This window comes from Cavia porcellus, unplaced genomic scaffold (genome assembly GCF_034190915.1).
Source record: "Cavia porcellus strain 051 isolate PalLab524CR breed Dunkin Hartley unplaced genomic scaffold, mCavPor4.1 scaffold_1, whole genome shotgun sequence".
Lineage (NCBI taxonomy): Eukaryota > Metazoa > Chordata > Mammalia > Rodentia > Caviidae > Cavia > Cavia porcellus.
In genome coordinates this window covers 154,527,465-154,540,556 of record NW_026947484.1, presented here as the reverse complement: position 1 = coordinate 154,540,556, position 13,092 = coordinate 154,527,465, and the positions used below count along the sequence as shown (strand labels likewise).

Genomic DNA, 13,092 nt, shown 5'->3' with positions numbered 1-13,092 from the left:
TCCTACAGATCCATAAATTTTTGCTCATCTGAAAAAATAGCTGCACAAAACATCAAGGTATCGCTAATATTTCAAAACATAATGTAAGAAATAAAAATAAGCCAGTACTTCATTTGCATCCTGTCTCTAGCACCCGTCTGTTGCAGAAATAAGTACTGATAGTGTTTGGGGTCCTTTTCAGATTGGGGACAGATCAACACTAATGTATATCCCATTGTCTTCCCACCTCAGTACAACTGCATACTCAGTCTTTCTGTCAACTGGAAACTTCCTACTCTTCCTACCTGCTTTTTTCTGCTAAGTGTTCCACTTAGCCTTGATCTGTAGCTCAGCCCTTACCTCCTATAAGGGAAAGAATTAACTTCCACAGTTCCGTCTAGTTGTGATTCTGGCTTTCCCCTCAATAGTCCCAAAACCCTTGCAGAGGAATTATCTCCTTGTTAGCCCTATCTTTGAAAATAGTCTTTAAGTCTGTCTCCCTGACTTGAGACTGAGTTGAGATCAGAGGCAACAGCACACTTACAGTAATGGACAAGAGTAAGCAGAATTGAACCGTGACAGATAAGAAATTGGAGAGGGTATTCCAGGAAGAGGGAAAGCGTGCACAGCCAAAGAGTAAAAAGACAGAGAGGCTGGCACAAAGGTATGGTTAAGGAGCAATGAGTGAACCCCAATGTCTAAGCACAAGAGTTCAGGAAAAGAAGTCCTGGAAAACACAATGGAATGTTTAAATTTCCTGGGGGGTAGAGCCTTGAAGAACATACATTGTCTTAGAGTGCTCTGGCTGTTATACAATACCATAGACTTCAAGACTTAACAAGAAATTTACTTTTTCACAGTTCTAGAGACTGAAAGTCCATGCTCAGGTTAGCAGCATAACTGGCTTCCAAGGACAGCTGTCTTCCTGACATGCAGATGGCTGTCTTCAGAGTGGGGGCTCTGGTATCTCTTGCCTCCACACAAGGAAAATAATGCTATAATGAGGGACCCAATATTATAACTTCACCTGGAGCTAATTATTTACAAAGGCTGCCATCACTAAATATTATATGCCTCACAGTGAGGGCTAGGGCTTGAAGAACTGAGATTTTTCAGGATTCAGGTCAACTCCTAGCACTCAAGGAAGGAATGAGGGATTGGTCACTGGGAAATGAAATGATCCAAGAAAATCTCCATCATTGATCCCTGCCAGTCTCCGGATTTTGTTGTTCATTTAAGAAACTGAGCAGAATTCTAGAACCCACCATTTCCACCTGAAAGGGCATTAAAGCCCAAGGGCAAGAATGAAATAACCTTTTAATTTCTGAGATGAATGAACAGAGTAATTTTTGTGAGTGGTATCTTCTATTTCTACAGCAGCCATAAATCATACCACTAGGAGCTTTACCATTTTACTTTTAAATGTGTGTTTTGAAAAGAACACAATCATTTCTTATTATGCCTCTTTTGTACAATTACATTGCATTCATCACTAGTCAGAGGGTCCTGTTGATTCTATGGCAGGAAAACAATTTGTTATATTCACAATCCAATTGCCTACTGATTAACACAAGCTTTTTACATTAACCAATCAGCATAGCAGCACAATGTTTTTCTAGATTTACCTATGGTCTTTTTTTCATTATTTCCCAAGCTTGGATTTCCCTCATTTTGTATATTCTCTTAAGAATTACTGTGCATAGGATGATGTCTTTATCCATTTTAATTTTTTTGTCCATTTGCAAATGACTCAAGTCAAAATTGAGAATTCTGTTGCCTGATTTGGAGAAAGTTGTTGCTGCCTAAAAATAATTACTAAGCATATCGCATTGATAGATAGTACAGATATACAGTGTTAATATAATGGGCAAACTCCAGAGCATTTCCATAGCTCCAGAGTATCAAGTGATGTATAATAACATATGGCTCAAGGACAGCTGAAATTGTTTCCACACTTTGAGTTCTGCTTCCATTAGACCGGTTCACAATATTAGATTGAATCCCAATGTGCTACTGATAACCATCAGCTGTCTTTCCTGCAGAGTCTCTTTGTTTAAATGCATTCCTTCATTATCCATGTGCTTTTTAAAAAAAACAGGGGAAAGAACATTTTTAATCGAATAATCTGTATTCTGCCAGGTATTCCTTCTTCCTAGAAAGATATCTGCAAACTTGCTTTGCTATTTTTATTTATCCTGCCAGTGTAGTATATTGATGAGGGAGCTGAGGGCCAATAATGTTAAAACAAGACATGAAATATTGATTAATTCTTTTTTTTAAATTCTTTTTTACTCCTGAGTGTAGCAGACTTTAGAAATTGCTGCCAATATTGTGCTCTCCAATAAACCTTCATTATTGGGAGGGTCTTGAGCCCCTGCAGGCTTTGATAAATGTTTATTATGCTTTTGAAATGTTAGCTTTAAGTGCCCCAGGCTTAGATTTCATTGGTTCATGAAAGAAATGAGAAACAGTAGAACTGAGACTGTGAAGTTTGAGCCAAAGGCCCTCCAAAGAGCTGTGGCACAAACATGCAGCTGCAGAGACTGAAAGTACTGAACCCCTCATCCTTGTTCCCCCATGACCCTTCCATTTCCCCTTTACTTACCCCATTGCAGATCTTGCCCTCTGGGTATATCCCAAGGGAATTTACTGATTCCAGGGATGTGCTGAAAGACAAGACAGTGGATTAGTATTAGTCAAATTTGAAAGGCTTCAGATAGATTTGGAGGACAGGAGAAAGAAGTAAGATGCTAGGCTGGATGAGGAAAGGCAGAGGGACAGCTGGTAGGAAAAACAGGAGCTGTAGATTAGGAGAACCTGACCTTTTAGGGTCAGGGATGCCCTGGAGTAAACTGCCCAAAGCCAAAAGCAGGCTTGGGAGTCAAGGAATCCATTGTCCTCTAAGGATCCCGGTGACTCAGACGAGAAAAACATGCAAAAGGCAGGAGCATAGAACTTCTATCTTCCCCCCACAAAATTAACTCACTCAAAATACCAACAGTGCTGAAAGTGAGAAACCCTGAACCATTATTTTGTCCAGCAATGTATAAGCTTCCCAAGTTCCAAATCCAAGTGATTAAAGTAATTGTGTTGAATAATTAGCAGAGCATCCTGTGAATAATGTATTCAATATAATCCCATTTTCTTTTGAAGAGTAACCATTTCAGATCACTCAGTAACTTTCCTGAAATTATGCAAAGGGAAAATGTCACTCATAGAAGGGTCCAGCTTGCAAGGTAGGAAGAGAAAAGTGCTTCACAATTTATTTCCAGAAATGAGAAAAAGAATATATTCATAACTAGGAATACAAACAAAAGAAGTATGCTAACAATCAAAAACATTAAGAGTAATTAAAAATAAGGATAACTTGATGTCATGGCCTTCAGAGGTCAGGAATAGAGGTCATCAAGGGGTAAGGTAGTTTGTACATTATCCATAATGAACTAGAAGAAGGATCATATTTTAAGTGACATGGCTTTGAGCATAGGCTACATCAAGGTCTTGACAATATCATTTTTCCAAGAGATGAGCAAGTCCATTTAACTAGTCTCCAAGCTGTAATCTGGATTACCAAGGACCAGCGGGATGCAGAGCCTGGCCAGTGGAAACACATGATTGGTCACTTCTTGGTAACATTCCTGCCTTTATTTTCCCCTACATGGCTCATTATTCCACTGCATTAATTTAAGCTTTCCTATTTTACTGTATTAGGGGCTTAGCTTCTGCTTATAACTCCTATGTGGATCTTAATTGTTTATTTGTGGATGATAATAATGTTTTTATCGATCCCCAAAAGTGAAAGATATAAAGAGTGCTATTGCTAATACACAGTGCCATGCATATGGACAGCAAATTACAAGACAATGCTTGACCCTAGAAGACACTAAGAATTCCTCAAGGCATTTACTAGCTATCACTAGTTCTCTCCAAACTGAAAAGTATAAACAATGTCATGAACATTAGTTCATCTTTTTGTTGTTTCTACTGAACCTTAATAGCTCTGCTTGGACAGAATTTATACTCATCTCTAGCTCACACAGGCAGCCACACAGGGGAGGTTGGAAAGGGTGCAACTACAAAAAAATTCCCAGAGCCCATGGTATCCAGGCCAATGTGCTCCTTTCGGATCGCTGGGCTAGTTGTTTGAAAAAGTCCTACATTAATCCAAATAGCCAGTATTACAATGCAAGGATCTCTATAGCTCTGAGTATCTTGAGAAGACGCTGCACTGAAAGCTCCAGCATGTACTGTAGGTAGGAAATGTCATTTCATAAGCCAAATATATCAGAGGCTTGAGGGCAAGGCAGTGCAGCTGTCTAATTAAGTGCTAGCTTTAGGATAGGACACATAGGCAATGTGAGCCCCCTTCCCAGGCTGAATCAAACGCAACATTTGGAAGAGCATTTGGGCTAATTAGTATGGCATGCTGTGTCTATCCAGAAACAAAATGAAGTAGAGTAGATTTAAAAGGAATCATGTGTCATAAGTGGAAAACGTTCCTTATAGGTGATGTCTCAATCACTCTTCTCATTGTTGATGTACAGTACAAAGGCCTGCAACTTAAAGGAGAGAAGGGTTACTTTGGCTTGTGGTTATCACCCACACTTCTCAGTGTTGGAGGGATCTGGCGGAAGAAAGCTGCTCACATCATTATGGCCAGAAAGCAGGGAAAGAAGGGAGGAGCCAGAGGGGGAGAGGTACCCTCCAGGTCACACCCCCAGGGACTCCCTTCTCACCAGACCTCATCTCCTACCAGCCAGTCAGTCAGAAACCCCATAATCCACTCACCATCCAAAAGCCCTGCCTCTGAGTGTATGAAACTCAGGAGAGACATTCCAAATTCAAACAGCAGTCGATAAGGTAGAAAAGTCTTGGGCCAGAAGCTGAAAGCTGAAATTCCTGACTGCCTCTTCCCATGGCAGAGAGAAGACGGACAGGTAGAGGAGGCACAGTGACAGCTGTCTCTTACTGACCCCTGGATAGCCCTATTGCAATCACTTCCTATTGACTTCCCATATATGTCTACCTGGACTGGACCAGAACAAGTCAAGAAAGCTTGCTTTTCAGAACAGGGGCTCATGTGTCACACAGAGGATCCCCCTTTTTTCTGGGGCAAGAATATCATCTTGGCCCTTGACAGCAATTCTGTGGAAGGCTCACATCCGAGGAATGAAAATTTGAGCCAATATATACATATTCTCACTCCAATTAAATTTTACTTTTAATATTATGTTTGGATTGAAGTCCATGGTCTTCAGAAACCATTTTTGCACATTCCATGGGTGCTACTACAAAAAATAGAGCAAACCTGGAGCTACTTCCCCCAAAAGATAGTGACCACAACAACTACCATTGCAAGGTAACAGCATTCCATCCACTTAGCCACTTTCCTTCTTATGCTTACCCCATGCACTTAGTTCCATGCCCTGCATACAAGTAACCATCAAATGCAATCTGTCTGCTTCACATAGCTGCTAACTGCAACACCCACATACACAGTGTGTGGTACAGCCCAGTGGTTAACGTTCAGTCACTGCTTCACAATAGAGGATGATGTCCACAGAAGTGAAGAATTAAAACTGGAAATAATCTTAGGTATGACTTATTTCGAGCATCTCATTTTAAGAAGAAAGACACCAAGACTCAATGAGGCTAGGTAAATTGCCCATTGCCTCGCATCCTGCCAAAGTTAGGAACATAAAACCAGGTGTGCTCACTGTGATTCTGCACTCCACCCTGTGCTGCACGTGACACACAGGCTTGTGCTCCACTGCGCTGTGTTGTGCTCACTTCCTTTAACAGGTGCGCCTCGCCCCCATTTGACCATGTGCTCCTTAAGGAGAGATTCATCACCAGCTGCTGGCACAGCCAGCAACACATAATGCAATACCAGTAAATAGCTGTTGAGAAAATGAGTAAGTGGCTGGAGAGATGGTACATGCTTTTCCCCGTCATGTACAAAGAAATCAGGGCTGTAATTTTGAACAGTCTCTACTAGTGCTTGATCAGACTAGTAATGGCGAAGGATGCAGAAGATATTAAAGGAGTGAAAACGTAGGAAAAAATAATGTGAGAAAGTATCGGGGGAGAAAAGCGTGTAGGATTTTGTAGGAGTCATAGTCAGACAAACTCAGCTTGAATAGACAAAATTTCTAGATTGAATCCTGGGAGTTTTTGGCAGGACATTTGTCTCTTAGGTTCTTTCCTAGTTTTACATAAGTAGATCCCACCCTTGCCGCTCTTCCTCAGAGCCAGGAATGCAGGTGACGTCCTGTCAGAAGCCAAGTTTCCATCACACTTCCCCACAGAACTCCTTCCACCCACTGATCACATATTCCAGGCCCTTGTGCTGCTATGATTCCTGTCACAGAGGAAAACACACATGGCATGGGATGGGCCAGCTTCTGGAATACAGTGACCCCCATATCCTCAACCAACTGCAGACCAAAAATACTACCCTAAGGGATAAAGAAAAATTACATGGCATAGAACGTGAACAGACCTTTTTCTAATCATTAGCCCCCAAACAATTCAGGATAACAACTACTTACATAATATTTACATTATATTAGGTACTATGAGTATTCTAGAGATGACTGAAAGTGTATGGGAAGATGTGTGTAAGTTGTATGCAAATACTATGCCATTTTACATAAGTGACTTGAGCATCTGCAGATTTTGGTAGCCGCAGGGGTCCTAGAACCAACTGCCTACAGATACAGAGGGAAGGATAGCTGTGTTTTCCATTCAGAAACCTTGTACCAGGAAATGCAAAGGATTGGCTACATGTATAGCAGCATGTCAGACTGAATGACAAGCAAGCGGAGGGGGTGTGTATAAGTTGAATATATCTCTCCTTGCAAATTATACAAAGTCAATAAAAATGAAAGTTAAAAATCCAGTAACCAACCCAGTAATCAGTGTTGGCCCAATATAAGTAATCTGACTCCCTTGCTTGCTTTAGAAAAGCAAGAAAGAAACAAAGGATTCAGGAGTCCTAACAGTAATGACTTGGGACTGGAGAAGGGCGGCAACAATACTGGACACCCAGAGGAGTGACTCCTGGTTGGAGGGTCACCTCAGAGTGCTTTTCAGTGCCTGAATGATCAAGTGTAGAGAGCTGGCTTACTCCAGTCCATCAAAAAGTCTAAAAGGGAGACCAGAAATGCAGGCTCTGGGTGGTACCACTGGACCACTTCCAAACAACTTGTGTAATCCACTTGTCCTTACTGAGTTTACCAGTGACAACAGTCATCTGATTGGGTAAATTAGGCTAAGGACCAATATGGACATGCATCTGAAACCGTTTAGAACTCTGCACATCCTTCCAGTCAGTACTATGAGGTGTGATTGAAATACGCAGTGACTGTTTATTTTTTTAACATATTATAGTAAAAGACATTGATAGTAACCCCACTAAAAATACTCTCCTCAGTGTACCCCATCACTCTCGCCACTTTCTGAAGCAGTCATGGTCATCCTCTTTCATAGTGTCTTTACAAGATGGAACAAAAATATGGTGAAAGCTGCCACTAAGTGCCACTCAACCAAAAAGGAGCTCGTTAAAATATTACTGGGTCCTCCTCCTCCTTCCTCACCAGATGGCAGCCTGTGTCTCTGGCCCTTTATCAAAGTAAAAATGACCATGAAAGGAAAATATTTTGAATCAACTTGCAACACTGAGGCAATCACAACAGTGCAACTAACAACCCTCAAGAAAGGATTTCCAGAAGAGCTTCAGAAAATGGCAAGAAGGATGGGAGAAGAGTTTGAAATGAGGGGTATTAACGGCAGTGTGTTTCTACTGTCAGAGAGTTTTAACTTAAACATTCACTGTAGTTTTAAATCACACCTTGTATATGTGACTGCATGGACCATCCTCAGCCTTTCTTACTGCCCTTCCAAACTCCTCCTTGAACACACCAAGAACACTTCCATGTTTATGGTTTTTACCCTGCTATGTCCTTTTCTTGGTGTGATCCTCATCTTTGCTCCCATTATCTGGGAGACCTTGCTTGACCAATGTTTATGTCTTAACCATCTCTATGTCCAACTCTTCAACCTTGACAGAGACAGAAATTTTGGTCCTTTTGATAAGTGATAGACTCCTAGTATTTGAAGAATGATTGATACATAGTAGATGCTCCCAAAAACAGATGCTAAAGAAGTTAGCATAGATCTGACAGAGGAAAAGTCTTCTCTCATGATGCCTGGAGAACAGTTTAGGAAAATGTTTTGGATGCCTTCATAGATGAAGTCACTCACCTACGCTGCATCTGGTTTCTACTTGGAAATCCAAGGAGACTTGGAGAAAGGGACATATCGGGGTGAGCAAGACAACAGCATTATCATTCAGTTCCCATCAGGGCTCCAAGCAACTCTTAGCAAAGCTGTCCTCTGAAATACAGCCCTAATTTGTGCTTTATGGAAAATCAAATAAATTATTTTTCACCTGAAGGGAGCAGGATTATTTGACTTCAGATATTTGCCATATGGCTTTTCTTTCCCACAATGTAGCTTTGAGGCTTAAGGTAGTAAGAGCAAGAGCATGCCTATAAATTATTCAGAGATAATTCAAAGTAAGCGTGCATCCGTGACAGACTGTCAAGTTTCTTAATGCTTCTTCCAGGTAACAATTGCTATGTTTCTGATAAAGTGTTGCTTGTTTCTCACCACACTTTATTGTTTTTCTGTTTTGTTTTGTTTGTTGTTTGTGTTTGTTCTCCCCCCACAGAGTCCAGTCTGGCTCTTATCTCAGCACGGGGTGGTTCACCTTCATTCTGGCCATGGATGCCTGTTACGGCATCCGTGTCTACGGGATGATAAATGACACCTACTGCAAGTAAGATCACAAGAAATTATTTTTATGCAGCTCCAATTCTGATATCTTGTCAAAATATCACAATTCACTGTAATGTCATAAATCTGAGAAACAGATAAAGCAACAATTATTTTCTGGTGTTCTTTGCTGACATGACATTTTATTGTCAGTGCATCAAGTTGTGACTTCTGGAGGTGATAAAAAGAAAAATATTTACCACAATCTAATGTCAAATGTCAGAAGGAACACTTTTCCCTTAATCAGTGGCATATCGGGGACTTGTGGCTTGGAAACACAGCACAAATTTAGCAGTAATTTAATTTGCAAAAGCAAGTTTGTCATTTCTGCTGCCCTAATGGCTCAGTATATGGCTATCTATCTGATCACAAAGGACAAAATGTCCTGCAGCCTCAGAGAAACTGACAGTTTAACAAGTATTCCTGGAAATTGTATTTCACTAATAAGTGAATAATCTGCCAGGTCCTCTTTAAAATGAATGTGTTTATCCACAGCATATCCAAGCTAAGGGACACTTTATAGTTAGATAATAAAATAAACCGTCCCGCTTCATTGGGGTAGTGAAATATATTTCTCTACCAACAATTGGCACAATATAATACAGAGAGTATTTTAATCATATTGTGAAAAAGGTAACTCTCATCCAGGAACAAATATTCCTACTGCATCTGTAAGAATAATGGAGAGCTGATAAGCCTGAAATCTTACTCTGAACAATCACTGAAGTTTCAAAGTTCTGTAAGAGCATCAACTACTGAGAGTTTGCTTCCATTAGACACCATTTCCTCTTTCAGAGGATAGCCACATGTGTGAATGTAATTGGTATGATATATAATTTTATTTGATCTATTAACACACTAAGGACCTGGTACATCTCCCTAAAAGCTTTCATACATAATAGCTTTTAACTGAGTTCATCAACAAAAATCATCTCTAGGCTTACAAGTAAATGCATTTACTGGGCACATAATGGGTTCTTGCAAAGGAATGCTTCATTTTTCATCTTAATCTGCCTCCTGTTTTCTTCTTTTCTAGGACAGAAGGATATAGAAAAGTCCCCTATCATTACTATGAACAAGGAAGAGATGAGTGCGATGAATATTTTCTTCATGAACATGCCCCATACGGGGGACACAGATTTATCACTGAAAAGAAAGTGTTTGCCAAATGGGCTAAGAAACACAGAATAATATTTACACATCCAAACTGGACGGTATCTTGATGTTGGTTTGCCAAGCTTGCCACACCCAACTAGGGTACTGCGAGTGTGGTGCTGTTGGTGCCAGTGATGATGATGGTGTCGATTAAGATGACAACAATGATGATGACTGAGTTCCTCTACATCCTGCAGTATGGGTGGTGACTCTGGCAGTAATTCGAACTTGGGATTCCACGAGGATAGCTGTATTCATTATGCTCTTCCTGAAGGTCCAATACTACATAGTGCACTTTATAATTTAACTGGAATTGAAACAAAGACCAATGATGTAACAACTGTGACTCAAGAAATGAGAAGGTTGTCTTTCAAGATAGTTGCCCAGAACTTTCAAAAATGATGGAATTTGGCCTCATGGTGCAAGGTTATAGAGTCCATGGCTTCTTGAACCTGGACAGCAGCAGCATCTTGAAAAATGAGTGACTATTAAACACTGTCCCAAGAAATGCTATCAGGGTACAAGTATCTTACCACAGTTACTAATGAGCCTGAGGTAGAGGAAGGTATCTCTTTTTGATGCACCATCTTTCTGTGGTATTTCTTACAGAGAAACTCTCAGGCCATTACTCAATTATCAGTGAAGACATCCATCAAGGAGGTTCTACTCATCGGGATTTCTTGACTCTCTCAAACACTTCATTCAAGCTGTACTGCGTAGAAAATCTTCAGGAATTTCTACTCTGATCATTTCATTCTTACTACTTAAAACAATATAATTAAGGGTCTATATTAAAGTTGTTATTTTTTGGTTGAGTCCTAAATATTTCTGGAGGCTGTTTAACATGTAAGATACCAACTTCAACACTGTAATAATGTATACTGTGAAAACATGCCTAAAACGTAACCAAAGGGTTTCCCAGCTCTGCTACATCTAACAACACAAAATTACACGCATTTTAAAATCATAAGGGAAAGCAAAGCATATTTTTACATCATTTGTATCCTATCATAAGTCATAATATATATATATTTGTATGTTCAAATTTCTATTTTATAGACCAAGGATGTGTCTCTCCATACATTACATGATCCATGCCAAGTATCAACTGTTTGACGTGGCTGATTTCCTTCTATTAGATCTCACCAGAGCTTTTGTCTTTGTGGGGCTAATTTTCCCCATAGTGTGTTAATTGTTATATCATTCTAACAGCAGTAGTAATGACCTTAATGTCCAAAGTGCTTTGCCATTTAGAGCGTTTTCCTGTGTGCTATACCATGTGATGCCCTTGACTGCCTCGTGGGATAATTGCCTGTACATTCCTTGTTTCTTCAGCAAATAATCTATAATTTGCTGACTGCTACAATATAGTTCAGATTGCTCTATTTGCTAATATTTGTATAGAATAGCATGTCTGTAAACTAGTAACCAATTGATTTGAGTGCCAAATACAGCATATTATATTAAAATTATGCAAAAAGTTCCACAAGGACAGCGTTGGCCATAGATTAGGACTCTTGTGAACTTTTGATATATTTGTTCTTTTGGTAAATGACCGTTTCAAGGAAAAAAGATAAGAAAGCAGGGGCAACAGGAATGAATGAACATAGAAAAACACACTTTCATTTTCCAGGATTGCAACAGTTTTGTTCTTCATGTACTAACAGACTCAGTAAATATTAGAGAGTTGATTCACTGAGAGACTAGAGACTACAAACCCATTCTTATACGATGCTTCAAAAAACAAAAACCAGGCTCCATTTACAGAATGCTTTAGAGGCGGAGACTATGATGTATTTCACCTCAGGAACACTCGACGAATTTTTATCAGTGCAAACCACTATGATGAGTCATCGTTAAAATGTAAAAGTTTCTCTCCTGCTCTCTTCTGCCATTTGGGACCCCAGTACTCACCCTAAAATTTACCAAGCCCGGTTTCACCATCAGTAGAGAGAGCTGTTATTCTTTGTAGTTTCCTTATGTGATTTTCAGTTACATGAATGCTAGTTTTTCAGAGCTAATAAAGAATAGAATGCCCACTTAAAGAAAAATGTATACAAATACTAAAATTGTAATGCAGACTGTTTTCTCCCTTTTGTAATATGGAAATTCCACTTTTAAATAAAAAGGAATCTTTGATTAATCAGAATGGTCAGAAAACAACACAGCTTGATTTATTTACTTTCCTAGTGAATGGGTAGTCCACTCTGTTTTAGCCCTTACTGATGAGAAACAAAATATACTTGCTTTCTTGCATCATGACAGTTGAGGTCATGGAGAACTTTGACTGTAGCCCTCCAGGATCCCTGAGTGTCTGGACCAGATAGACTGACTGATGTTAGCTTTGAGGGCAGGAATGGGGGTTCCCTCCTCCCTTCTTTTATTTCTTTCTTTCTTTTTTTTTCACTAAACCTATTCCACATACTTTACTGTTGCCACCTTTTGTCTCTCTTTTTTGTCAGTTGCTAAACAAAAAATACTTTATTCTCAATTTAGAGATCCAATTGAATTGATTTCCAGTGTAATCAGAACTTTGATAGAATCTCATGACTTCCTTTCCTCTGTAGTCTTCATTTTCTCTGTTTCCATTTCCTGTTCTTCAGTATTCCAGCTTCATAATTCTAATGCAAAGTCTAGAAATTTTTCCATCTCAGATTTGCTAATAGAGAAGAGAGAGGCAAAGGGACAATTCAAGGGGAATGCATTGTCATGCAAATTTATAGTCCATTCCTCAGGTTCTAGCAACCAGCAAAGATTTCATGCAGCATCTAAACTTTGGAAAATGCAATTGAATGCATTCCTTGCAGTACATACACAGCCTAGACCTTAATTATTACCTGTGGAAAAAAAGTTTCAATACCATCTAAGGCTCTGGGCAAGTCTATGGCTATGATTCTCTAAAATTATCATAAAAACATGCAATTTAAGATGAAGAAAAATTTTATTGCTAATTGTGCAGAATCCTAAGAAAATCAAGAGAATTTTTAAAGGATTTTGAAATGAATGTTTGAAGCTCTAAGTTAATCTAGAGACAAGTATTAATGATGTGCATAATTATCACATTTAACATGTGATTTTACAGGCTACCAAACAATCAAAAGAAAATCAATATGAGTGAAT

The 13,092-nt window shown here is 39.4% G+C and overlaps 1 protein-coding gene across 4 annotated transcripts in view; it reads left to right on the top strand.

The window, feature by feature from the left end:
• St6galnac3 (ST6 N-acetylgalactosaminide alpha-2,6-sialyltransferase 3) overlaps nt 1-12,121 on the top strand; it is a 495,747-nt gene extending 483,626 nt beyond the window's left edge. For 3 of the 4 annotated variants that reach the window (XM_063258104.1, XM_063258116.1, XM_063258118.1), the window contains 2 exons: nt 8,714-8,821; nt 9,854-12,121. In XM_063258104.1, the coding sequence (XP_063114174.1) occupies nt 8,714-8,821; nt 9,854-10,040 (295 nt within the window). In that variant the 3' untranslated portion in view covers nt 10,041-12,121. The remainder of the gene's footprint in view (nt 1-8,713; nt 8,822-9,853) is intronic. The other variant, XM_063258110.1, reaches the window with a different exon arrangement.
• Nucleotides 12,122-13,092: the final 971 nt, after the last annotated feature.